We start from the raw sequence: 24,265 nt of genomic DNA on the forward strand, positions 1-24,265 counted from the left end.
TTCCAGTTCCTATCTGTACCAGTTTACATCCTGTAGTCTAGCTGGATTTGTAAGGTAGAATTGGGATCATGATAGTTGGTGGGGGTGGGTGGGGAGGAAGTATTTAGGAACTAGAGGGAAGTTGTATGTTTCATTGTTGCTACACTGCATCTGACTGGCTCGTCTCCTCCCGAGACCCTCTGTAAGGGGAGGTCCAGTGGCCGACAAATGGGCTTTGGGTCCCCACCCCGCACCCCCCGGAACATTTTCATGACGATGAAAAGTCACGTGCCCGATAGCAGTCACTCTCCACTCCCTCAGTCCCTCAGTCCAACCACAATTTACTTTCTGTCTGTGAATTTGCCTCTTCTGGACTTTCACATCTTAAACTCTCTGCCATGACGTTGATGCCAGCTCGGTTCTTACCCTACTGGACAAGGTAGACCCACCCCCTGGTGGGTCTCTGAGACTCTGTTGGCAAGAGTAGAACGCCTCATCTTCCTCTCTCGGAGCAGCCGGTGGTTTCGAACTGCTGACCTGGCAGTCAGCCACCAAAGCATTGCCGCTCTGTCACCGGTGCTCCCTTCCCACCTTTGGAACAATATGAGGCTTTGGGTGGCTGACATCACTCAGCATTGTGTTTTTAAGGCTCATTGGTGTTACACCGTGGGTCAGGACTCCATTCTCCTTCAGGACTGAGTGATCCACTGTCGGATGATATCTGTCTACCACCCTTCGCGTACATACTCGTCAGTTGACACACACTATGTCGTTTCTCAGTTATGATCACTGCTGCTATGAACATTTGTGTACGCAGTTTTGTTGATTTGCTTTGTGTGTGTGCAATAGGTGGGTGGGTGGGTGGATGGATGGATAGATAGATAGAAGAGTGGAACTGCCGTGTCACACGGTGACTGTTCACCATTTGCGGGAACTGTTTCCCACAGCAAGGGCATCAAGGTGCACTCACCCCCACAGTAGAAGAGGGTTCCACTTTGTCCACGTGCGCACTCACACTGGCTACTGTCTTTCACGACAGCCATCCCCGAGGGTCTCTGTGAGTCAGAATCCACTCGAAGGCAGTGGGTTGATTTGTTTCAGAGGTGGTGCTTCCTGGGGGCTTTGATTTGCCTTTGGCTGGACACAGGCACCGTGCTTGGGAAACCGAGTCAGCAGAAAAAACAGGCTGCACGGAGGTATACTGACACAGCGGCTGGCCCCGGAGCAGGCTCACGCATGGCAGCGACTGGGAGCAGGCCCAGGACCGGGCAGCATTTTGCCTGTTATGCGTACGGTCACTCTGCGTCGGGCCAGCTTAATGGCAGCTAACCACACTGACGAATGGGGGAGCATCTTTTGTGTGCTGATTGACCTTTGCATATATTCTCTGTAGGAATAAATGTGTTAAAAGAAAGAAAGAAAGAAATGTGTACCCAGATCCTTTACCCCACCCCACCTTTTTTTTTCCAGGCTAGTTTTCTTTGCCCATTTTAAAATTTGGTTGTCTTATTGTTTCGTTGTAGGAAGTCATTTTATATCCTGAATGGAAATCCCTTACGGAATATAAAGTCTGCATGTTTTCTGCCCCTCTCTTGGCTGTCTTTGCACCTTCTTTGGTTGCTTGGTTTGACCAACAAATCTGTAATCTCAGCTTAGGAGACTAGAAGTCCAAATGCGGAATCCCAGCTCTGTGTTGGCTCTGGGAAGGTCCTTGTCTCCTGTCTATGGCTGAGTGTTGCTGGAGGAGCCCTGGTGGTGCAGTGATTACAAGCTGGGCTGTGACCTGCGTGGTCAGTGGTTTGAAACCACCAGCAGCTCCTCCCGAGAGAGACTGGGCTTTTTCCCCCTGTGAGCGTGAGACTTAGAAACCACCCCCCGCAGGGGGGGCCCTTGACTCAGCTGCGACTTGATGGCAGCGAGCCTTCCTTGGAGGCCCCTAGGTGTCTTGGAATCACTCTTCCCCTGGGTCTAGGTTTGAGTGCAGGGACCCCCCTTCTAAAGGATACACTCCACTCCCAGCTCTTCTTGGCAGTCATTCGTCCTTCTATCTGAACTGCTTCCGTCTTTGTATCTTTTATAAGAGAAAAGGCATTGCAGGCCACGCCCTAGGAAATCCCCCTTTCTGCCTGATCAGGGCTATGGAAAGGATCAAGGATATTGCTCTCCACCCTTAATGATCCCACTGGTTTGTTACATTAGATCACATCATGAGGAATCCGCACATAATTGCCAGACCACTGAAAATCATGGTCCAGCCAACTTTGACACAATTGGGGGGGGGGGAATTGATGGTGGGGTGGGGTGGGGTGGGGTGAGGTGGGAAGGAGACAATCCCTGACAAGGTGTTATTATTCTAGGCCATGAATCCAATGAGGCCAGTGAATCCTAAGAGGAAAACATTGGTTCTTGGAGGGGTGACACTAACTCAGATATTACCATGGCTCTGGTCCTCCGAGGGGCCGCACAGTACACTGACAGATGTGCACCACATCCTTGACACTCAGGTTTCAGGAGAGGGGCAAGAGACTTAGAAAGCATATCTGAAAAAGTTGCCTAAGAAATCTATGTGCAGATATTTATAGGTTTAGTAATAAGGTAGCATTGTGAATGAGGGGGAGTGTGGAGTAGAGACCCAAAGCCCATCTGTAGGCAAGTGGACATCCCCTTACGGAAGGGTCGCAGGGAGGAGACGAGCCAGTCAGGGTGCAGTGTAGCGACAATGAAACACACAACTTTTCTCTAGTTCCTAAATGCTTCCTCCCCTCCCACACTATCATATGCCAATTCTACCTTACCAATCTGGCTAGACCAGAGGATGTACACTGGTACAGATAGGAACTGGAAACACAGGGAATCCAGGGCGGATGATTCCTTCAGGACCAGTGGTGAGAGTGGCGATACTGGGAGGGTAGAGGGAAGGTGGGGTAGAGGGGGGAACTGATTATAGGGATCTACATATAGCCTCCTACCTGGGGGACAGACAACAGAAAAGTGGGTAAAGGGAGACGTCGGACAGTGTAAGACATGACAAAATAACAATTTATAAATTATCAAGGGCTCATGAAAGGGAGGGAGCGAAGAGGGAGGGGGAACATGAGGAGCTGATGCCAAGGGCTTAAGTGGAGAGCAAATGTTTTGAGAATGATGAGGGCAACAAATGTACAAATATGCTTGACACAATGGATGTATGTATGCATTGTGATAAGAGTTGTATGAGCCCCCAATAAAATGATTTATAAAAAAAATAGTTGCCTAAGGGTGGTCCTGTGTGTTAAGCATTGAGCCTCTTTATTGTGAGGTCTGCAGATCAGACGCATCAGCCGATCTACAGGGGGAACATTAGCTTATTTGCCCCTGTAGAGATTTAGTAGTTGATTCCGACTCATAGTGACCCTAGAGGACAGGGTAGCACTGCCCCTGTGGGTTTCTGAGACTGTCACTCTCTTTGTGTTTTTTGGTTTTATTGACATCTAATTCACCGACCATTCACGTTAATTGTTGAGTCATGTAATTAAAAAGTTCGACAATCACCACCAGTCAGTTCCAGGACATGTGCTTCCTTTCGCACACATTGCTTCAGCTTCTCGTTTCCCTCCAGCGTCCCCTCTCATATCCCCAAGAAGACATTAAGCCAGTGACTGTCTGTAGATCTACCTATCTTGGATTTCCTTCTTTGTACTTTCTTGATGGCGACTTTTGAGGCACAAACTTTTTGAATTTGGTGACGCCTAATTGGCTCGCTTTCCCCCTTTATTACCTGTGCTTTTGGTGTCTGATCTCTGAAACCATTACCTGATCCCGGTCAGGAAGATTTACTGTCTTATGATTTGTTTTGAGAGCCCTGGTAGTGGAATGCGTTGCCAACCACAAGGCCATTAGTTTGAAACCACCAGCCGCTCCTTGGGAGAAAGATAAGGCTTTCCACACCTATAAAGAGTTACAGTCTCAGAAACCCATAGGAGCAATTCTCTCCTGCCTTATAAGGTGTCTGTGAGTCAGAACCAACTATGGCCCTGGCTAGAACTTTCAGTGCAACATTGAATAGATGTAGCCAAGATCCTGATCTTTGTCTTGTTAATAGACATATATATATATATATGTATATATATACACTTGGTCCTGTTACTCAGAAACTTAAACTCATAGTGGAGTTGATATATATATATATATATATATATATATGAAACTGAGATTGAATGTCACATGTGGAATATCTTGTTGTGGGCTACAGTCGCTGGGGAAGGGTTCCCGGGGGAAAATTGTGATTGGGCTTGGCTGGCGAACAAAGTCACTTTTAGGGAGGATGGGCCACACGACCATACAATAGATGGCAGGAGTGATGTGCTGGAGAAGGAAGTCGGTGAGGAGCCAGGTGCTGTGGAGAGATTAAGGAGTGCAAGCCCTCCATCAGACTGCCTGGCTGTCTCCCATAGGTCCCCGCTGCTCCCAGCTGCCCCACACCTTCCTTCCACCTGCTAGCAGCTTCCTATGGCCGTGCTTCTGAAAACGGGTCCGCTGACCCTCTGAATTAGAGCTACTGTTAACTACCCAGATGCCTGTTTGTGACTCAGACCCGTGCTGTTGAATCAGCGTCTCTGGAGAGGCAGCCTAGATAGCAGTCCGCACAGCATCCCTTCGCAAGCCCTTCCCCTCTGCTCAGCCCCTGTTTGCACTTAACAGATGGTATTCCCTCCAGCTTCACCAGGCCAGTCAAGGTCATTGAGGGTCTGTTATAGGGCACCCTCCTTCTCCTTCCCCGTCACTCTTTCGTCTCGCCTCCTTAGTCACCCCTTCCCTTGTTCGCATCTCTTTTCACCTTCCAGCAACTGGCCCGACAAGAGTCAGACCACTGAGAACAAGGAACGTGAGCACCAAGAGAAAGGGCCAGAGAAGGCCTGCAGCGGGGTTGGTGCAGAGCTGTGCCAGTGTGCGGGGTCATGCCAGGGTAGAACACCTCCATCTGGAGGCATGTCTCTTGCGTCACCACCCACAGGGGCATCCGAGCACCCAGACAGGCATGCTATTTGAAGCGTCCAAATCCATGTGTAAATCAAGTTTGAGCTGTGTCCGTTATGTTGTTGGGCCTGACTTGCCACCAATGTAAACTCCTCTCTCCGAGCTTCTTCCCTGCTGTAAGCCCAAGAGAGCGTCCTTGCTTAGACCCGGCTGCCTCCTCCACTAGCCCTCAGCTAATGGATTACACCTGGCGCCGCTCACCACAAGATCAGCAGTTCGAAACCACCTGTTGAGCTCCTGGGGAGAAAGATGAGGCTTTCTACTCCCCTAAAAAGTTAGTTTCAGAAACCCACAGGGGCAGATCTCCCCTGTCTTAGAAGGTCCCCGTGAATCGGAACAACCAAGCCTCTGGCAGTAAGTTGGTTTGTTTCAAAGTTAGACTTCTCCAGGGAGGTGCTGTGCCCCTGTCTCCTACCAGCCCCCCGCCCCCCACCTTCGGTTCTCACAGCTGCCATCCCCACAAGGGTTACAGGTGCTTTCCCAGGTGCACAGGCCATGGCTGTCTCGGTCCTCTCTCACTGCTGTGCATTGCCCACCTCGTCTTTCTGGTGGTCCTTCCTCCTGCCTGCTGTCCTCAGAGGCTGGTGTGTTCTCTCCCTGGTCACGGTGCCTGACCTCCTGTGCCCCGTTCCAAAGAGCCCCTGGTTTCCAGTGGCCTGGTGTACCTTGGCTCCTCTGCAGCCCCTGGCACTGCAAACTCAACTTCCGAAGCCAAACTCCTGTCCCTCGGCCCGGATGGCCTTCTCCACTCTTGACTGCCACCCCCGCCCCCACTCGCTGCTGGAAGCTCTCACCCACCCCCTGAGCCCAGCTCAGGCAGCGCCGCCTCCTGGGAGCGGGGCTCACATTCCCAGCGAGTCTCTTCTGACCTCTGAGATCAAGAGGAGGTTTTTTTAAAGTTTTACCCAGCCCAGCTCCCTTCATGTGTGTGAGGAAAGTGAGACCCCCACCAGTTAAATACTTGCCCAGGGATCCGCAGCCAGTGGCAGAGTCTCACGAGACAGCCATTCTCCAGACTCCTGATCCGGGGACCCTTTGCCGTCTGCCTACCAGGCAGGCTCGGGAGGGCAGTCACACACCGCTCTTCCTTGTGTTTGGGGATGTGGCCTCTCCTGTCCCGTCTCTGACGCGCCTCTGAGCTCCCTGCCGGGCCTCGTCCAGGGGTTGGCCCAAGGGTCAGTACTCGATCAATATGTAAACGGATGAGTGAGTAAGTTTGCCTTACAGATTCCCCTGGTTTGAGCTCCCCCGTGCAGAGCACATGCAGAAGTTTGCTCAGAAATGCCCCCTGGTTGGTTGGGGGAGGAAACAGCAGGAACCCTGCTGGCTTCTGAGGCAGAAGAGTAAAATTAGGCGAGACTGTCTTAGGATGGGTAAATCTGGCAGCACCGGCAGAAGGAAGGTGCAGTGGGGAGGGGAGGGTACTGGTCTGGGGCGGGCGGGGCAGGGGCAGCTTCAGGATTGGAGAGCAAGAGAAAAGACAGAACGGTGGTTGGGATGTGGAGAAGGAAGGAGGGGCCAGAAGTGAAACAGACAACAAAAGACCACTGCCAACCAGTTAATTTTCACTCTTCTTTCGTGGCCTTAGGTGGGGTTTCTTAGGCTGTCAGTCTTGAAGGGAGCAGGCAGCCCTGTCTTTGTCCCCGAGAGAGGCTTCTGGGTTTAAACCCATGACTTAGCACTTAGCAGTCCACCCCCTCGCTGACAGCCCTGCCAGAGCTCCCTGACTGGCACAGGCTCACTTGCGTGCCTGGTCTCCGTGGAATTCTCAGAGTAGCCCCTTCAAGTCCGTGGTTAGGCTTATCTTCCAGAGGAGGAAGCTGGCTTGTATCTGACCTCAAAGATGATTCTTTTACCCCTTGGTGTCTCAGTGTAGGAAGGAGCTGAAATCACAGAATTAAGTTGACTTGGGCTGGCTTTACGGAGCACGAGTGACGTAGTGAGTTATGCATTGATTGGTCAGCGGTTTGAACCCCCCGTCTGCTCCACAGGAGAAACACGAGGCTTTCTGTTCAGTCTTGCAGTGTCGGACACCCACAGGGCAGCTCTGCTCTGTCCATAGGGTCCCTGTGAGGCCGTGAGTTTGGTTCTCGGTTTGTGCTGGTTTGGTGGTGGAGGATGGACATTCTGACTCCCGAAAGGCCCGGGTGTTTTCCTGCGTAGATTTGGATTGCCTTTTTCTTGCCTGCCTCCATCTGAGGAAGAGCGAAGAATCAGCCACCCTGAATAGACGTTTCAGTAGCGAGCGTTAAAGGCCCCAGAATCGATGAGTTCTTCCTTTGGGGGGCTCTTGAGGGGACTGGGCTGAGCACCCAAGAGTAGACACACAGACAGACGAAGTCGCGTAAGGCTCTCAGGTTCCCACAAACCACTCCTCTGCCCGCCTGCAGCTCCCGCACCTCCCTGGTAGTCCTCGTATTTAGACCGGCCGAAACTCTGAGCGTGCCAGCTGAAGCTAAGCAGTTGGAGGTGGCGTCAAGCAGCTCTTGGTCTGCCCAGCCCTGTCCTTGTCAGTGCTCTTGCGGGGAGCCTTCTTCCAACTTGCTCGGAGCAGATCCTCTGGGGATTCCACCAGGACCTGAAATGTTCTTTGAGACTACCCTGTGTCCGCCCTGGTGCGTGAGGTGGAGGACTCGGCCCCTCTCCTCGGTGCTCTGTGACCCATGCTCTCTGATGGGGAGCGCCCGGAGCTCTCAGAACATTTCCTGGCCTCCCATCCCTGCTCCAGGAAACAGGACAAAGACAGAACAGCCAGGGTGTTCTTAAAAAGCTCCCGGCTGATGTCTCCCAGTCCCAGCCTACCCGGGTCATCTCCCTACCCGCTCCAGTGGGTGAAGGTCTGTGTTCTTTGTTTCCAGCAACCCTCCTCCATTGGCTTTCATAATCGAGGGGTGGGGAGGGGGGAGCGTTTCAGATGACTTACAGCACCGGGCCCCAGTACCACTGGAGAGTTCCTCTCACTTCCTGTCTCCTGCCCTGTGAGTCCTGAGAGCGGATGTGCAGGAGTGGTAGGAGCCGTGCCCAGTGCATGCTTGGCTTGCAGCTCCACTGCCCCATCTCTCTGTCTCTCTCTGTCTCTCTCTGTCTCTGTCTCTCTCTCTCTCTCTCTCTCTCTCTCTCTCTCTCTCTCTCTCTCTCTCTCTCTCTCTCAAGAAAAGGTTCTGCCAGGAGGGTGTGGGTGGCCTCCCAGCAGCAGCTGTGTTGCCCCAGGGCCAGCTTGCCTGCTCTTGGCCCAGCAGGAGGATGAGCCTCTGTGGAGGCTTTGTTCAGGCCCTTCGAGCCTTCTCCTGGCACTGCTTGGCTCAGGGAAGTAGGAACGAGCCGTTCTCCCTTCCCTGCCTGCCCCTCCTGTGACCCTTTCCTGCTCCTCGGAGGGGAGAAAGACCCACGGGTGGTGCCTTTCTAAGCCCTGCTCCTCGCTCGATCTCCATACCCCCGTTTCAAAAAAACAAAAACACAAACCATCACGCAAGCATCATGATCATGAACCTTTAGCGAGTGCATGCACGGGACCAGGCATTGTCTGAAGCATTTTATGGGCATTCCCTAGAGGCCAGGTGAACTCTGCTGTCCCCTTGTCCAGATGTGGGCTCAGCCTCACAGAGCTCATCGGGGGCCAGAAACAGGGCCCATGACTCTGCAAAGCTGACCAGGCTCGGACTTCTGCTTTCTCTCCCCCCCTGCCAATTTGCCTCATCGAACACGTGTGCTCTCCCTCAGGGAAGGGCACTGTTTGGCCGGGTTTCCTCCTGGGAGCCCTCAAGAAATCCAGGTGCTCACTCACAGTCCTGATTGAAGGCCTCTTGCTCCGCCCTCCCTGTTGGATAGGCCTGACCCCTCCTGTGTGTCTCCCTTCCTTTACCCCCCAGGACCCTGCTGGCATCTTTGAGCTGGTGGAGGTGGTCGGCAATGGAACCTACGGACAGGTGTACAAGGTGAGATGTGAGGTGTGGCTTCCACCCCCTGTGCGTCCTCTCGAGGAATGGAGGGACCCCAGGTCTGGGGATTTGCAGGGGGTTGTTTTGGCAGTTACAGGAGCTGGGGCTTCTGGGAAGGGAAGGGCAGGCCAGGGGAGAGAGAAGTCCCAGGGGAGCAGCAGGAAGCGGAGTGTTCAGGACTGGGCCTGGTGCCGCAGCACAGGGCTGGAGCTGGATGGGGTGTGGGCCATGCAGCCTAGCGCTGGGAGAGGGAACAGGGTGGAGATCAGAGGATGTGTCAGAGCTCGGGCCAAAGCTGTGGGCTTGGCACCTTGCAAGATTGCAGAGGGACCTGGAACTTAAAAGCTGGCGTGGCTGACCCTCTGTAGAGGGAAATGGCTTTCCTGGGACCCCTGCTCCCCCATCTCCCTCTAACCCCACCTTCTGCTGTGGAGGCTCCCGTCCCACACAGAAGTGGCAACGCCCATCACATGGCTGTGTGTGGATCACACTTGGACTCTGTGTGTTTGTGTGTGTGTGTGTGTGTGTCCCCGCAGCAGGGAGGGGCTGCTGCCCTGGAGCTGGAGAAAGCCCCTCCAATGCTCACCTGCTGCCTTGCCTCCAGGCCAGACACCTGGCATTGTCCCAAGTCCCCTCTGCATCTCTGGGGCGGTTACCAGGACCACCGCCTTCCTCCTCTGCTCCAGGCCTGTGAGCTTTGGAGATAGTCACCCAACCCCCACTGTCCCTCTGCTTAGGCAGTCGCCATGGAAATCCTACTGTGCGCCACTGCCCCTCTGGGCTTGGGGCCTTAAGTGACTGCTTAGGATAACCCATGAGGGGCTGCCCTGACCCTGCTCCTCCGCAGGCTGCTCTGGGCTGCCCTGTCCCAGCGCAAGATGAGTCCTGTGGAGGGAGGAGGGGGATGCAGGAGGGGAACCTTCTGGAAGGGGCTGTTTCTTCCCATTAGGACTGATGGCAGGGCAGAATGGGCCCTGCCAGTCAGCCCTGTGTGTGGCCCGAGTTCTCAGGAACCTCCACTCGGCCTTGATTCTCTGTCCTGCCAGTGACAGCAGCGTGCCTGGGGCAGGGTGGATATGGAGGAGACGTCCTGAGCCGAGGCAGAAGCCCCTGGCTCCCCAGCTGCCTTCCCCGGCCAGCAGGGAGTGTAAGACGGGCGGGGGCTGCCACAGAGCAAGAGTGCACATGCTTGCTGGTTTTTAACGGGAGGAGGCCCTTCCTGTTGCAGGTAGCTGGTGCCTGACCTCGGTTTTTCTGTTAGTCACAGTGGCTCAGGAACTCTGTCCCATCTGCTGCCCCTGTGACCCACACACAAGCCGAGGTGCCCAGCCCCAGAGAGGGGTCTTCACAGTGCGGCCCCTCCCTGCTCAGCCGCTGAACGCTGCTCCTTGCCGAGTGTAGACTTGGCCACTCCATGCCCGCTTTCTGTCCGGCAGGGTCGGCACGTCAAGACTGGGCAGCTGGCTGCCATCAAGGTCATGGATGTCACGGAGGTAGGGCTTGGAGCCTCGGGGAGTGGGGTCGGGGCCCTGCGAGGGGAGCGGGGCATCTCAGGACACCCTCTTCCCCTGCACCCAGGACGAGGAGGAAGAGATCAAGCAGGAGATCAACATGTTGAAAAAGTACTCTCACCACCGCAACATTGCTACCTACTATGGGGCCTTTGTGAAGAAGAGCCCCCCAGGGAGTGACGACCAGCTCTGGGTGAGAGCACCCTCCCTACCCTCGGGGCTCCCCTTGGTGCCCAGACTCTCTTCCTGTCACCCTCCTTCCCCATCACTGGAGCCCCACTCCTCTCCCTCGCAGCACTCTGTCTCTGCCCTAGCCAGTACCACACACCATCTGGCAGGGACCTGAACTCGTGAGTGAGGTGAGCCTGGGAAGGCTGGAAGAGGCCCCAGCAGGGTGTAGGCCACTGGTTGCCTCCGGGGAGCACAGCCCAGGACACCAGCAGAGCCCTCCTGTGGTCAGCGCACCACACGACCCTATCCTCTGGCTGACTGCTCTCCCTGCAGCCCCAGCGGACTCTTTGTGCCCCCCTAAATTCTCTTCTGGCTGAGAGCTTTCCCAGGAGCCATCCTCCTCCCTTGCCTGTGGTGCCAGGTGCCCACCCAGGCGCACCGAGGAGAGCGAGGTAGGAGGCAGGAATCGGGTAGGTAGTGGCAGCCTCTCCCCACCACAGTCAGTCAGACTGCAAGCACTTACTGAGCAACCTCCATGTGGTGAACCATGGTCCCTCGCTCCCAGGCCCCCAGTCCTCTCGGGTGTGCACCAACACCTCCAGTAGCTCTACCTGCCCAGTGTGTGTAGGGAGAGCATCTGGGCTAGAGGCTAGGCGTCAGGGCCAGGCGCCCCCTTCTGGATCTGGCTGGCATGGTCCTCATTTCACCCGCGGGGATCCCAGGCAGGAGGCTGACCAGACTTGGCATGGCACCTTCCTTCTACTGCCTATGCAAATACCTGTGTGTCAGCCAGCCTTTCTCCAAGTGGAAAGTGTCTCAGGAGGTCGCTTGGACAGGCCCAGCACACTGACTGCCCAGCGAGTGACTCAGGCTGGCTTCCCACTTGACCTCTGTCTGAGTCTTGGGTAAGATCTTACTGGAGGTACAGGCTTGGGACTCGAGGCTCACTGGCTCTGGCTCTGGCTCCCGGTGGGGAGCCTGCGTCTCCCCAGGTTCTCTCCAGTAGCTCTCTGGGTGAGCCCCACACCCCAATTTTGTCTCTAGCAGAACCTGGGGACTGGTGGCTTCTAAGCCCTTTCCTTGCCCCTGGGCCCAGGACTGACACCTCTTTGCCGTGAAAGTCAGGGAGCAAATGCCTGATTCTGCCCTTGGACTGCTAACACCGCCGCCACCAGCATGTGGAGAGAGGAGCGTGGCTCTGTCCTCTGAAAGATTGTAATGGGGAGACCAAAATTTTAATTCCACGTGTCACCAAGTAGCACTCATCTCTTGACTTCTGCCCCCCAACCGTTTAACATACGTAAAACACCCTGAGCCCACTTGCAGCCGTACAAACGGGGCTGCAGGCAGGCTGCGGTTCGCTGGCCCTGCTTCAGAGCAGTAGTCTGTGGGCACCGGGCAGAGTGATGAAAGCACTGGGCGCCCGGCCCCCAGGGCATGCGCCTGACTGACTACAACCCCAAGGCTCTGGGTGCTACTCAAGACCCAGACTGCTTTCCCCGCCTCGTCCTGCTGCGTGCGTCTGGCCGGGACGCCATCCCCTCTCCTGGCTCTCTTGAGCGCATTGCCCTGTGTGGCCCTGCTCCCCGCACGGTGTCAGTTCTAGCCCCAAGGCCTCTGGTGGGCAGGGCAAGGCCGAGAGACTGATGGTTGTGCCCCCCTCTCCCCCCCAGCTGGTGATGGAGTTCTGCGGGGCCGGCTCGGTGACTGACCTGGTGAAGAACACGAAGGGGAATGCGCTAAAGGAGGACTGCATTGCCTACATCTGCAGGGAGATTCTCAGGGTGAGCCCCTGCAGCCTGGCTGGGACCTCCGCCCGACGTGGACCCTCCCCAGCCCACGGAGCACATGGGACTGAGCCCTCTCTGGGGAGTAGCTAGCCTACTCAGGAAGGAATTAGGGTCCCAGGCCTTGGGGAACTCGGAGACAGTTGGAGGAGGCAAGCCTCTCGTCTCCAAACCCTGCCATTCCTCTCTGGAGCCCGGCAGCTCCTGGGCACCCACAGGGCACCCTCCCTCTGGGGAAGCGCCCCAGGAAGGCTCGGCCTGTGTGCAGGCCCCTGGGTCTGCTCTCCCAGCCCAGCCTGAGGTGGCCGGGGCGGGCCTGTGCCTCCTCCTGCTCCCCTGGGCCACCTCCAGCCCTTGCTCGTCCCCACCCCTCCTACACTAAGGCTAATCCTGTGCACTCTCCTGCCCCAGGGTCTGGCCCACCTCCATGCCCACAAGGTGATCCATCGAGACATCAAGGGGCAGAACGTGCTGCTGACCGAGAATGCTGAGGTCAAATTAGGTGTGCGATTCCCTCCGGGAGAGGGCTTTCTTCCCCCTCCCCGCCCCCGCCCTTGGTGGCACCCAGGCCACACTGTGTGCCAGGCCAGCTCCTCCCCTGGGCCACCTGGCCTCCCGCTAAAAAGCACTGGGAAGCTTGCCCACTACCTATTGGGTATTCAGTGTGATGCCGGTGTCTTTGGGGAGTTGGGCTGTTGTGACCACACCTGCCTGGGATGCTGGCCCTTGGCCCTGTCAGCCTGTGTCCCCTGAGACGCAGGAGGACCAGGCCAGCCTCTGCAAGATGCTGGTGGGGTGGGAGAAGGCCCAGGCGGTCTGGGCAGGGCCACCCCTGCAGCTGCACCTGGCAGTAGCTCCCTTCAGCAGCCCCAGGCAGGGGCATTGGCCTGAGTCCCCTGTCTTCGCAGTGGACTTTGGGGTGAGTGCTCAGCTGGACCGCACCGTGGGCCGGCGGAACACGTTCATCGGGACCCCTTATTGGATGGCGCCGGAGGTCATCGCTTGTGACGAGAACCCGGATGCCACCTATGATTACAGGGTACGAAGCAGAAAGCCGGCCCAGCAGGAACTGAGCAGGGTGGGGGGACACAAAGTGAAGGACCGGTGATGTAGCACTAGGCCGGGAAATGGTGCTGCAGGGTTGGTGGGGCGGAGGAGTGCCTGAACAGTCGTCAGGAAGTGCCCCCTGTCCTGGCTTCTCTCCTCTCCGCAGAGCGACATCTGGTCTCTAGGAATCACAGCCATAGAGATGGCAGAGGGAGCCCCCCGTAAGTGCCGAGGGGCCAGGACTCTGAGGGAGGCGGGTTACCAGTCCTGTTGAGAAGGGCCCTTCAGCCGCCCGGCATGGCCAGAGGGGCTAACAGAGTCTCTCTGTCCCCCAGCTCTGTGTGACATGCACCCCATGCGGGCCCTCTTCCTCATCCCTCGGAACCCTCCGCCCAGGCTCAAGTCCAAGAAATGGTGGGTCACTGGGCACGAAGGGCTCTGGACAGCGCCACCCCGGCCTCCCTGAGCTCAGACATGGGTTTGCCCCGGCGGGGCGGTGGCACTGTGGCCGCGGGCCTGTGGTCCGGCTGGTGTTGGCCCGTGGGGAAGACGGGGTGGGTAGTCACAGGGCTTACGGGGTGAAAGATGCACTCTCCCTGCTGGGGCCACTCACGGTCTGAGCCTGCACCATTTCCAGGTCTAAGAAGTTCATCGACTTCATTGACACGTGTCTCATCAAGACTTACCTCAGCCGCCCGCCCACCGAGCAGCTGTTGAAGTTCCCTTTCATCCGGGACCAGCCCACCGAGCGGCAGGTCCGCATCCAGCTCAAGGACCACATTGACCGATCCCGAAAGAAGCGAGGCGAGAAGGGTCAGTGGGCAGGGGGTGGTGGCGGGCCTGCAGCCTTGAAGTCTCTTGCAGGCCCCTGGGTTCCCAACTGCTGTGCCCAGAGTCCTTTCCCTCTGTTTTCACCCACTTCCGCTCAGCTCTCCCAATCTGAATCGCCCTTTCCACTTCTGCAGAAGGAAACTTCTCGGGAGCACAGGCCTAGGGGCGTCTGTACCCACATCCTGCTATGGGCTCCAGTCCCTACCAGCCTCCGTGCAGGCCCAGCCTTGGGACCCCCGCCACCCTACTACTCTTAAGAAGGCGGGTGGGGTGGCACTGGTGTGGGGTCTTCCGGACAGACCTTGCTGGTTGTCCCCATCCGAGGTCTCCCCAGCCCCGGGTGGGGTCTGGGGTGCTGGGTGAAGAAACAGCGGTGGTCTTCCCCCTGCAGAGGAAACAGAATACGAATACAGCGGCAGCGAGGAGGAGGATGACAGCCATGGAGAGGAAGGAGAGCCAAGGTGGGCTTGGGGGTCATTCCTAAAAGCAATATTCACTGCTATAGGGGACTCCTCCATCTGAGATGATAAGACCGAGACCCATTTAAATGGAATCTAAGTGTTCAGGAGAAGTGGAAGGAACAAATGAACTAGGAGGGGGGAGGTAATGATTCCAGGCCAAAGGCAGGGGCCTGGGATATGAAAGGGGGACAGGGCCCAAGGCCGGGCAGAGTAGAAGGCAGGTCCAGGACCAGGTGTGACGTAGCCAGGCCGGTCAGCCTAGACCAAGTGTCCCCCCTGGTGGGCTCCCCATCCATGAGCATGAGAGACCGCAGGTGGTGACTCCCAGGCTCCCTTGTGCCAACCCAACCCAGCTCCATCATGAATGTGCCCGGAGAGTCGACACTGCGCCGGGAATTTCTCCGGCTTCAGCAGGAGAATAAGAGCAACTCGGAGGCTTTGAAGCAGCAGCAGCAGCAGCTGCAGCAGCAGCAGCGAGACCCCGAGGCTCACATCAAGCACCTCCTGCACCAGCGGCAACGGCGCATAGAGGAGCAGAAGGAGGAGCGGAGGCGCGTCGAGGAGGTGAGGCTGCCCCCAAGGTCGTGCCTGGGCTAAGGCCTGGCTGGCATGCCTGGCCCAGCCCTGGGCCCACCAGGGCATCAGGGGAAGCAGGTCTTCCAGGATTATGGAGAGGCGCTCCCTCCTCCATGATCAGGGGCCAAGGGCAATGGTCTCCCTGTCCTTCGCTCCACATCAGTGCCATTCCTGAAAGCTGTCCCTTCTGACAGGAATATACCTGGCTCTCAGTGCTTTAATCTCAGAGCTCCTACAAAAGAGCCTCCTTTGCTTATGGGCATTTTGGCTAAAGTTTGGTTTTCAGTGCAGTCTTGTCATTTAATTTGAACCAACTTGCAGTAGGTAGATGGAAATTGTTTTTAATCCATTCCCAAACCCACTGCCACGTTGTCGATTCCGACTCAGAGCAACCCTGCACTGGGTTCCCAAGACTGTCAATCCTGGCAGCCTCACCTGTTTCCTGCACAACAGCTGCCGGGTTTGAACTGCCAACCCTGCGGTTGGGTAAAAGCCCCATGCCTAACCCACAGTGCCTCCGGGGCTCTTTTAAATGAACACTGTTAACGTTAAATAACGCCTTGAAAGTAAACAAATGTCATTTTAACTTCTGGATGGAAGGGTCACAGAACCATGCCTTAGAGAGGGCCGGTGGAACCCTCATTGTAGAAACGGCACAGTGCAGACGCGCCCTGCCGTTGGGCTCCTGCCCCGCCTGGCGTTGTTTTGTTTGGGGTGGACTCTGGTCAGAAAGGGCAGCCCGGGCTGCTTTTCTTTCCCAAGGAGCAGGTCGAGTGCCTGCCGAAAGTGTCTTTCCGTTCCCGGTCCCTGTAACCTTGGGATATGCATTGGGCAGCGAGCAGTCAGTCCAGCAGTTTGAAACCACCAGCCGCTTCGTGCGGGAGGGGGGTGGGAGGTGGTGGTGGAAAAACGGGGCTTTCTATTTCTGCAGAGTTAGGGTCTGAGAAACTGACGGTCAGTTAGTTCTACGCTGCCCCCAAGTGTCCCTGGGAGTCCGCAGTGAGTTTGGGCTCTTAACCTCGTGGTCTGAGGAAGATGGCTTTTCAGGGCACGCTCACCTGGCTCCCTCTTCTGGCCAAAGGCTGTAATTACAGCCTGGTCTTGCGGTCCCAACCCATGGCTAACCTTCAGAACACAGTAGACAGCTGCTATGAAGTGGAATGACCGGAATAGATTTGTGTTTCAGAGGGTCTCCAGTGGACTTTTTTAAAAAGTTCATTCATCACCTTTAAGTTCATTGGCCCCTTTGGGTGGACTGAATTCACCAACCTTCTTGCTGGCAACTGAGCCGTAAGCTGTGTGTGCCACCCAGGCATGGCACCTTCAGCGAAAAGGGAGACTTGCCCTCTGTGCCCGTGGGGGACGAGCCGGGCTGCCCCAGGATCTGGGCCGGTCCCTACAGCCACGCGGCTGTCCCCCACAGCAACAGCGGCGGGAGCGGGAGCAGCGGAAGCTGCAGGAGAAGGAGCAGCAGCGGCGGCTGGAGGACATGCAGGTCCTGCGGAGGGAGGAGGAGAGGCGGCAGGCCGAGCGAGAGCAGGTACACGCCCCTCCCAGCACACCCAGCGCGCACACACACACACACATACCCCTAGCTCCTGCTGCCTGCCTCCCCTGCTCCCAGCACCCTTCCCCTTCTCTTTCCTGCCCCTGGATTCCTGTCTTTTCCAGCTTCACTCTTTCTCTCTGTTTTCTTCCACCCTTCAACCCCTGACCCTGGCTCCCCATCCTCCTGTCTCTGTGCCTTCATTCCTGTCTGTGGACCCCATCCTGCTCTTCCCACACTGCCCTCATGGCTCCTCCAACCGCTCCCCCCATCTCGGGACCTGAACCCGCACCCTGCTGACCCCCTCTCTTCCTCCGACTTCTTTGCCGCCGCCACCCCTCCTCTGCCTCTTCTCCTCCCCCTGCCCCCCGCCCCGCCCCCAGGACTATATCCGTCACAGGCTAGAGGAGGAGCAGCGACAACTCGAGATCCTTCAGCAACAGCTGCTCCAGGAACAGGCCCTGCTGCTGGTAACGGGGCCCCTGCGCCTCCTCGGGAAGATGCTCTCCAGAGCGCCTCTGCTGGAGGGGTGGGCCTGCCCGGGAGGGGCTCGCCCAGGCGCCGGGCAAGCACCTCTGCCAGGCAGTTGGAGGAAAGAAAGGGCTGCCTGCTCTGACTTCCAGGCCACTCCCTGCTGAGCCCGTTCTGCCTACCCTTGGCCCCAGGAATACAAGCGCAAGCAGCTGGAGGAGCAGCGGCAGTCGGAGCGGCTCCAGCGGCAGCTGCAGCAGGAACATGCCTACCTCAAGTCCCTGCAGCAGCAGCAGCAACAGCAGCAGCAGCAGCAACAGCAGCAGCTTCAGAAACAGCAGCAGCAGCAGATCCTGCCCGGGGACAGGAAGCCCCTGTACCATTACGGTCGGGGCATCAATCCTGCCGACAAACCAGCCTGGGCCCGAGAGGTACTCACCGCCTCCCAAGACACCAAGCATCCCAGGCAGGGCTGTGGGTCAAGCAGTTGGGCCAGTGCTGACCTCAGTTGTGAGAGCAGGGTGGCCAGAGGTGGCTTGTGTGATGGCCTGTCGCCTCACCGCAGGTGGAAGAGAGAACGAGGATGAATAAGCAGCAGAACTCTCCCCTGGCCAAGACCAAGCTGAGCAGCACAGGCCCTGAGCCGCCTGCCCCCCAGGCCCCCCCGGGACCTCCGGGGCCCCTTTCACAAACCCCTCCTATGCAGAGGCCGGTGGAGCCCCAGGAGGGACCTCACAAGGTGAGTCCTCTTGCTGTCCCACTGCCAGGGCACAGGCTACGTGCGTGCGCGCGCACAGGCTCAGCTCATAGTCGGGTCTCAGGCCTCGGGCACCGGCAGAGACCGACCCTGAGGCTGCTGCCCCTGTGTGGTCCTCTCAGAGCCCTTGCCCCTGCCCATGTGATCAGAAGCCAGCGGCATTACTCCCTAGCCCCTTCCACCCAGCCCAGACCCCAACTCTGGGTGTGAGTGTGCCGTAGAGTGGGCTGCCCGACCTCCCCGGTCTCTCCCTGCAGAGCCTGGTGGCCCACCGGGTCCCACTGAAGCCGTACGCAGCACCTGTGCCCCGGTCCCAGTCCTTGCAGGACCAGCCCACCCGGAACCTGGCTGCCTTCCCCACCTCCCCTGGCCCGGACCCTGCTGTCCCCGCACCCCCTGCCACGCCTAGTGCCCGAGGGGCTGTCATCCGCCAGAACTCAGACCCCACCTCGGAAGGGCCTGGCCCTAGCCCCAACCCCCCAACCTGGGTCCAGCCAAATAATGAGGCCCCACCCAAGGTGAGGCAGTCTGGGAAATAGCGGGGTGGAGGCAGGGGGGTGGGGTAAAGGCGGCAGAAGAGAAGGGCAGGCAAGGTGGAGATGCCCCGCCTCTGGTCTGGGGAGGGGGTGTCACGCTGACCCTCGTGGTGGGGGGTGGGGGTAGGGACATGCCCAGGTGTCTGCGAGCCCCTGGGTGAGGACCCCAGCTTCCCAGGCGCAGGAAGCATATGAGATTAGGTGCAGGGAGGGAGGCAGCCTGTGTAGTCAGGGCAGGCCTACTGACCTGCCTTTGCCTGCCCCCTCAGGTGCCTCAGCGGACCTCCTCCATCGCCACTGCCCTTAACACCAGTGGGGCCGGGGCGCCCCGGCCAGCACAGGCCATCCGAGCCAGGTAACTCCAGGGTGCCTTTGGGTGGCAGCCTAGGGAGTGGGAGGGTGTGGGGGGAGCTCACCAGGTCACCCACTTAGGGGTGGGATGCCCCAACCCAGTCCCCTCAGCCACTCCCCGCCCCGCCCGGCCCCCTGTGCTCCCTCCACAGACCACGCAGCAACTCCGCCTGGCAAATCCACCTGCAAAGGCGGGCCGAGCGGGGGGGCCCCCAGCCTCCAGGGCCCCCTGTTCAGCCCCCTGGCCCGCCCAGCGCCTGTAGGTAATGGAGTTGTTCCACGCCCGCCCTGCTCCTCACTCTACCACCTGCTTTTCCTGGTGATGGTTCCCTCTGCGCGCAGCTCAGCACTCAGGCTGAAGCCCCGGCCCCCCTGACCCCGAGTCTGCCCCCCACAGTAACCCTGACCTCAGGAGGAGCGACCCTGGCTGGGAGCGCTCGGACAGCATCCTCCCTGCCTCGCACAGCCACCTCCCCCAGGCTGGCTCCCTGGAGCGGAACCGTGTGGGGGGTGAGTGAGCCCCGCAGGGTCTGGGCATTCTGGGGAGTGATGGGGACCCGGGTGGGCACATGGCACGCACCTGCTTGGACTCAGGACCACAGGGCCAGCCAAGGGTGACCTGAGGCCTGGCCTTTAGGTGTCGGTAACCCTTCCTCTCCCCTCTTCCCCCAGCCGCCTCCAAACTGGACACCTCCCCCGTGCTCTCCCCTGGGAGCAAAGCCAAGCCCGATGACCACCGCTCCCGACCCGGCCGGCCCGCAGTGAGTCCCTGCGCCAGGCTAGGCAGAATGGGACTGGGGGCTGGCAGGTGGTGGGGTGGGGTATGCACACATTAACCTGGTGGAGAAAGGGCTGGGAGAGCGGGGCTAGCACTTCTCAAGAGTACTAACCTCTCTCCTGTCTCTCCCCCTGCGGCCCCTCCCAGAGCTATAAGCGAGCTATTGGCGAGGTTAGTGCTGGGTCCCTGCTTGCAGGGGCCTCTCTTGTCCACCTGCCCGGCTGCTGCTCACGGGGTTCTGCAGCCCTGTGCCCAGAGTCCTCCCCCCCTCTCGTGCCCTGCACAGGACTTTGTGCTGCTGAAGGAGCGGACCCTGGACGAGGTCCCCCGGCCCCCCAAGAAGGCCATGGACTACTCGTCGTCCAGTGAGGAGGTGGACAGCAGTGAGGACGAAGAGGAGGAGGGTGATGGCGAGCCCTCCGAGGGGAGCAGGGACACCCCCGGGGCCCGGTATGTGTCAATCCCGCCGAGGGATGGTGGCGCGTGGGGGCAGTCTGAGGGAGCCTGCTTCTGCCGGAGAGTTGGAGAGTGGGGAGCCCGCTGGCCAGACCCTCCTCCCTCCTCAGGTGTGTCCGCGCAGCCAGCCTTCCCTAAGTGCCCAGTACAGGCAGCTGCAGGGGCCCGTGGCGCCCTCCTTGTGGACTGAGCAGCGACGACACACGTCGCCCGTGGCCTGTGGTTCTTGTGTGGCCAGTCTGACTCCCCCTCTGCCCCCAGCAGCGACGGGGACACAGACAGCGTCAGCACCATGGTGGTCCATGACGTCGAGGAGCTCTCTGGCACCCAGACCCCATTCGGGGGAGGGACCATGGTGGTCCAGCGTGTGAGTGCCCTCCCCGCTCTCCTCCAGTGCCTGCCCTCCCCGCCAGCCCCACACCAACACCCCCTCCCGCCCCCGGTTCCTGCAGACCCCCGAAGAAGAGCGAAACCTGCTGCATGCCGATAGCAATGGTTACACGAACCTGCCCGACGTAGTCCAGCCCAGCCACTCGCCCACCGAGGGCAGCAAAGGCCAGAGCCCCCCCTCCAAGGAAGGCACCACGGATGTAAGTGGGCGTGGGAGCAGAGGGACTGACCATGGGCAGGGGCCTGCGAGGCACTGAGCCCTGGCATGCCAGCAGGGAGGCCAGGCTGAACTCTAATATCCTCTGACTGCCGCCTCCCTCCTCATAGTACCAGTCTCGTGGGTTGGTGAAGGCCCCCGGCAAGAGCTCCTTCACCATGTTCGTAGATCTTGGCATCTATCAGCCTGGAGGCAATGGGGACACCATCCCCATCACAGGTGAGGGTGGCAGCTGGAGGAGTGGGCCCGGCGTCCTGACACCGTGCTAGAAACACCATCCAGCCCCCTGCCGAGGGGCCCTGGTCCTGCCCTGGCCCCGTGACACTGTGCTTGAGCAGCCGAGGGGCCTGGGTGCAGTGGCAGTGAGCGAGTGGCAGACCTCAGGCTCTGGGTTCAGTGTTCTGTCCAGGCCTCTGTTCTTCAGTCGTTTCCGTCCCTTCCTCTCAGCCCAGAGGGGCCAAGACCAAATGTGGGGACTGCAGGGGAGGGATGAAGAAGGAGAGTCTGGGGGCCGCAGCCCAGCCACCTCTCCTCTGCCCGCAGCCCTAGTGGGCGGAGAGGGAAGTCGGCTCGATCAGCTGCAGTATGACGTGAGGAAGGGCTCGGTGGTGAACGTGAATCCCACCAACACCCGGGCCCACAGCGAGACCCCCGAGATCCGGAAGTACAAGAAGCGATTCAATTCCGAGATCCTCTGCGCGGCCCTTTGGGGTAAGCCAGGGCTGCGAGAGCCACGGGGCCCCTAGTGGGGCTCCTCTGTCCCCGGTCAGGTGAGGGCCTGGCTCTGCCTCTGATCTGCCCAAGGGCTGCTCTTCCAGGGGTCAACCTGCTGGTGGGCACGGAGAACGGGCTGATGCTGCTGGACCGTAGCGGGCAGGGCAAGGTGTACGGGCTCATTGGGCGGCGGCGCTTCCAGCAGATGGATGTGCTGGAGGGCCTCAACCTGCTCATCACCATCTCAGGTCTGTTGCGGTGGGGGGAATGGGTCCCGGCAGGGGGAGGGGGTGCTGCTGCTGCTCTGTTGCCTCAGGCAGTCGGGGAGGAGGAGGGCAGGGAGTCAGCCCAGAGGTGGCCAGCGGGGATAGGCGGGTGGTGAACCGAGACGAGGCCTCAGTCAGTGTGGAAGGGAGTGTGCACGCATGTGTCCTGCAGGGAAGAGGAACAAGCTGCGAGTGTACTACCTGTCGTGGCTGCGGAACAAGATTCTGCACAATGACCCAGAAGTGGAGAAGAAGCAGGGCTGGACCACCGTGGGGGACATGGAGGGCTGTGGGCACTATCGTGTCGGTGAGGGCAGGGCTCGCGGCTTATAGGTAGAGAGAAGCGGGGGGTGGGGGGGTGGGGGGCGGCTCCGTGGCAGAATGGGCCCCAGGGCCTGGGGTTTGGGACTGAGGGGTGGCCGCCTCCTGGCTCTTCCCTGCCCGCAGTGAAATACGAGCGTATCAAGTTCCTGGTCATTGCCTTGAAGAGCTCCGTGGAGGTGTATGCCTGGGCCCCCAAACCCTACCACAAATTCATGGCCTTCAAGGTAACCCCAGGCGTAGCCGCCCCACCCCACGCTGCCCAGGGTGGCTTTGCCCCTCTGTGCACTCAGCCCGTTTCTCTCCCCCAGTCCTTTGCTGACCTCCCACACCGCCCTCTGCTGGTTGACCTGACAGTGGAGGAGGGACAGCGGCTCAAGGTCATCTACGGCTCCAGTGCTGGCTTCCATGCAGTGGACGTTGACTCGGGGAACAGCTACGACATCTACATCCCTGTCCATGTGAGTGTGGGGCGGGGCCAGCTGGCACCACCCCATCTGGCACCAGACCCAGGCACTCCAGCGCCCCTTCCTCTCTCCCAGATCCAGAGCCAGATCACCCCTCATGCCATCATCTTCCTCCCCAACACTGACGGCATGGAGATGCTGCTGTGCTATGAGGACGAGGGCGTGTACGTCAACACGTACGGGCGCATCATCAAGGATGTGGTGCTGCAGTGGGGAGAGATGCCCACCTCCGTGGGTGAGTGAGGGGCCTACCCTCCCGGCCGCGCATCACCAAGCGGCCCTGGAGTGTGGCCTGGGGGAGGGCCTGGCCCAACAGCCTCCTCACTCTTCCCTCTACGCCGCCTTCCCGCAGCCTACATCTGCTCTAACCAGATCATGGGCTGGGGTGAGAAAGCCATCGAGATCCGCTCAGTGGAGACCGGCCACCTGGACGGCGTCTTCATGCACAAGCGAGCCCAGAGGCTCAAGTTCCTGTGTGAACGCAATGACAAGGTGCGGCTCCCCTGCCTCCCCCAGGGCCCCACCCCAACCCCCATGGTGCAGGGGGGCGGGGAGGGGGGATGGCCCAGGGAGGGGCATGGAGGATGGTTGGGTCTTCCTGAAAAGTTTCTGCCTCTATGTGAGGATGGGGCAGGGCCCTCAGAAATGAATGCTGCAGGCTCGCTCTGTCTCTTTCTCTCTCAGCCTCTCTTCTTTTTCCTCTCCTAGTTGCTGGAGACCCCAGCCCCCAGTGACCTCTTTTTCTACCCCCCTCTCCCCCCCCCCAGGTATTTTTTGCCTCTGTTCGCTCCGGGGGCAGCAGCCAAGTTTACTTCATGACTCTGAACCGTAACTGCATCATGAACTGGTGACAGGCCCTGGGCTGGGACTGCCCCGACTGGACCCAGCCCTCCCCTGACAGCCAGGCTTCCCAGTCCGCCCCTCTCACCCCTCCCTGGGCTTTTGCTTTTACTGGTTTGATCCACTGGAGCCTGCTGGGAACGTGACCTCTGATCCCTGATGCTTTTGTGATCACGTGACCACCCCCACCCCATCCCCAATACGCTCTCCCTTGACTGTGCCTGTCCCCGCCTTCTGGGCACAGGCACAGCTTCCGCCTATCAGGCATTGGAGTGGGCCCAGCCCTCCCCTTCCTCCACTTGAGAGGAGAGTGCTTGGGCTCAGACCCCTTCCCACTGCTGCTGACTGGGCAGGGCCCCCAGCCCTTCATTTGCACGTCAGGGGAGCCGGCTCCCCCCTTGAATGTACCAGACCCTGGGGGGGGTCATTGGGCCCTAGGTCTTATGGGGGTCACCAGGCAGGGGCAGGGACCATTTCCTCATTTTCTGAAAGCACTTTAATGATTTCCCCTCCCCCCCAAGCCCCAGAGAATGGAGGGGGGACCCTCCACCCCAACCAAAACATTCCTCCCTTTCCAGCCTCCCTTCTCCTTTTCTGGCCTCTGCCCTTCCTTGGTGGTGGGAGGGAGCAGGGAGCTCTGGCCCCCAGGCCCCCTTGCTTGCATCTGTACATAGTGTGAGCAGCAAGTAGACCCTTCCCTGCCCTCCCCTCAATGTAGTGGCCTTGGACATCCCGTTTGTTAATAAAGACAATTCAACCAGCTCCCACCACTTCCAGCCCCGTTTTCTTTGGCTCTTTCCTGACCCTGGCATTGGCTGGGGTTGGCGTGTAGGGGTGG

General features: G+C 58.9%; 1 protein-coding gene across 3 annotated transcripts in view; it reads left to right on the top strand.

Moving 5' to 3' along the window:
- The window catches only part of MINK1 (misshapen like kinase 1), a 58,958-nt gene extending 34,761 nt beyond the window's left edge, over window positions 1–24,197 (top strand). The window contains exons 2-32 of one of the 3 annotated variants that reach the window (XM_075561107.1): window positions 8,865–8,930; window positions 10,370–10,426; window positions 10,512–10,637; window positions 12,289–12,399; window positions 12,814–12,904; window positions 13,311–13,441; window positions 13,616–13,670; window positions 13,785–13,863; window positions 14,087–14,262; window positions 14,672–14,741; window positions 15,095–15,305; window positions 16,741–16,857; window positions 17,529–17,765; window positions 17,900–18,073; window positions 18,349–18,609; window positions 18,897–18,982; window positions 19,131–19,241; window positions 19,376–19,488; window positions 19,651–19,739; window positions 20,043–20,206; window positions 20,474–20,579; window positions 20,665–20,802; window positions 20,930–21,038; window positions 21,363–21,530; window positions 21,638–21,781; window positions 21,972–22,106; window positions 22,247–22,347; window positions 22,432–22,581; window positions 22,663–22,822; window positions 22,940–23,079; window positions 23,355–24,197. In XM_075561107.1, the coding sequence (XP_075417222.1) occupies window positions 8,865–8,930; window positions 10,370–10,426; window positions 10,512–10,637; window positions 12,289–12,399; window positions 12,814–12,904; window positions 13,311–13,441; window positions 13,616–13,670; window positions 13,785–13,863; window positions 14,087–14,262; window positions 14,672–14,741; window positions 15,095–15,305; window positions 16,741–16,857; window positions 17,529–17,765; window positions 17,900–18,073; window positions 18,349–18,609; window positions 18,897–18,982; window positions 19,131–19,241; window positions 19,376–19,488; window positions 19,651–19,739; window positions 20,043–20,206; window positions 20,474–20,579; window positions 20,665–20,802; window positions 20,930–21,038; window positions 21,363–21,530; window positions 21,638–21,781; window positions 21,972–22,106; window positions 22,247–22,347; window positions 22,432–22,581; window positions 22,663–22,822; window positions 22,940–23,079; window positions 23,355–23,438 (3,960 nt within the window). In that variant the 3' untranslated portion in view covers window positions 23,439–24,197. The remainder of the gene's footprint in view (window positions 1–8,864; window positions 8,931–10,369; window positions 10,427–10,511; window positions 10,638–12,288; window positions 12,400–12,813; window positions 12,905–13,310; window positions 13,442–13,615; window positions 13,671–13,784; window positions 13,864–14,086; window positions 14,263–14,671; window positions 14,742–15,094; window positions 15,306–16,740; window positions 16,858–17,528; window positions 17,766–17,899; window positions 18,074–18,348; window positions 18,610–18,896; window positions 18,983–19,130; window positions 19,242–19,375; window positions 19,489–19,650; window positions 19,740–20,042; window positions 20,207–20,473; window positions 20,580–20,664; window positions 20,803–20,929; window positions 21,039–21,362; window positions 21,531–21,637; window positions 21,782–21,971; window positions 22,107–22,246; window positions 22,348–22,431; window positions 22,582–22,662; window positions 22,823–22,939; window positions 23,080–23,354) is intronic. The other 2 variants (XM_075561108.1, XM_075561109.1) reach the window with 2 other exon arrangements.
- The last annotated feature ends 68 nt before the right edge of the window (window positions 24,198–24,265 follow it).

Source organism: Tenrec ecaudatus, chromosome 10 (genome assembly GCF_050624435.1).
Source record: "Tenrec ecaudatus isolate mTenEca1 chromosome 10, mTenEca1.hap1, whole genome shotgun sequence".
Classification (NCBI taxonomy): Eukaryota; Metazoa; Chordata; class Mammalia; order Afrosoricida; family Tenrecidae; genus Tenrec; species Tenrec ecaudatus.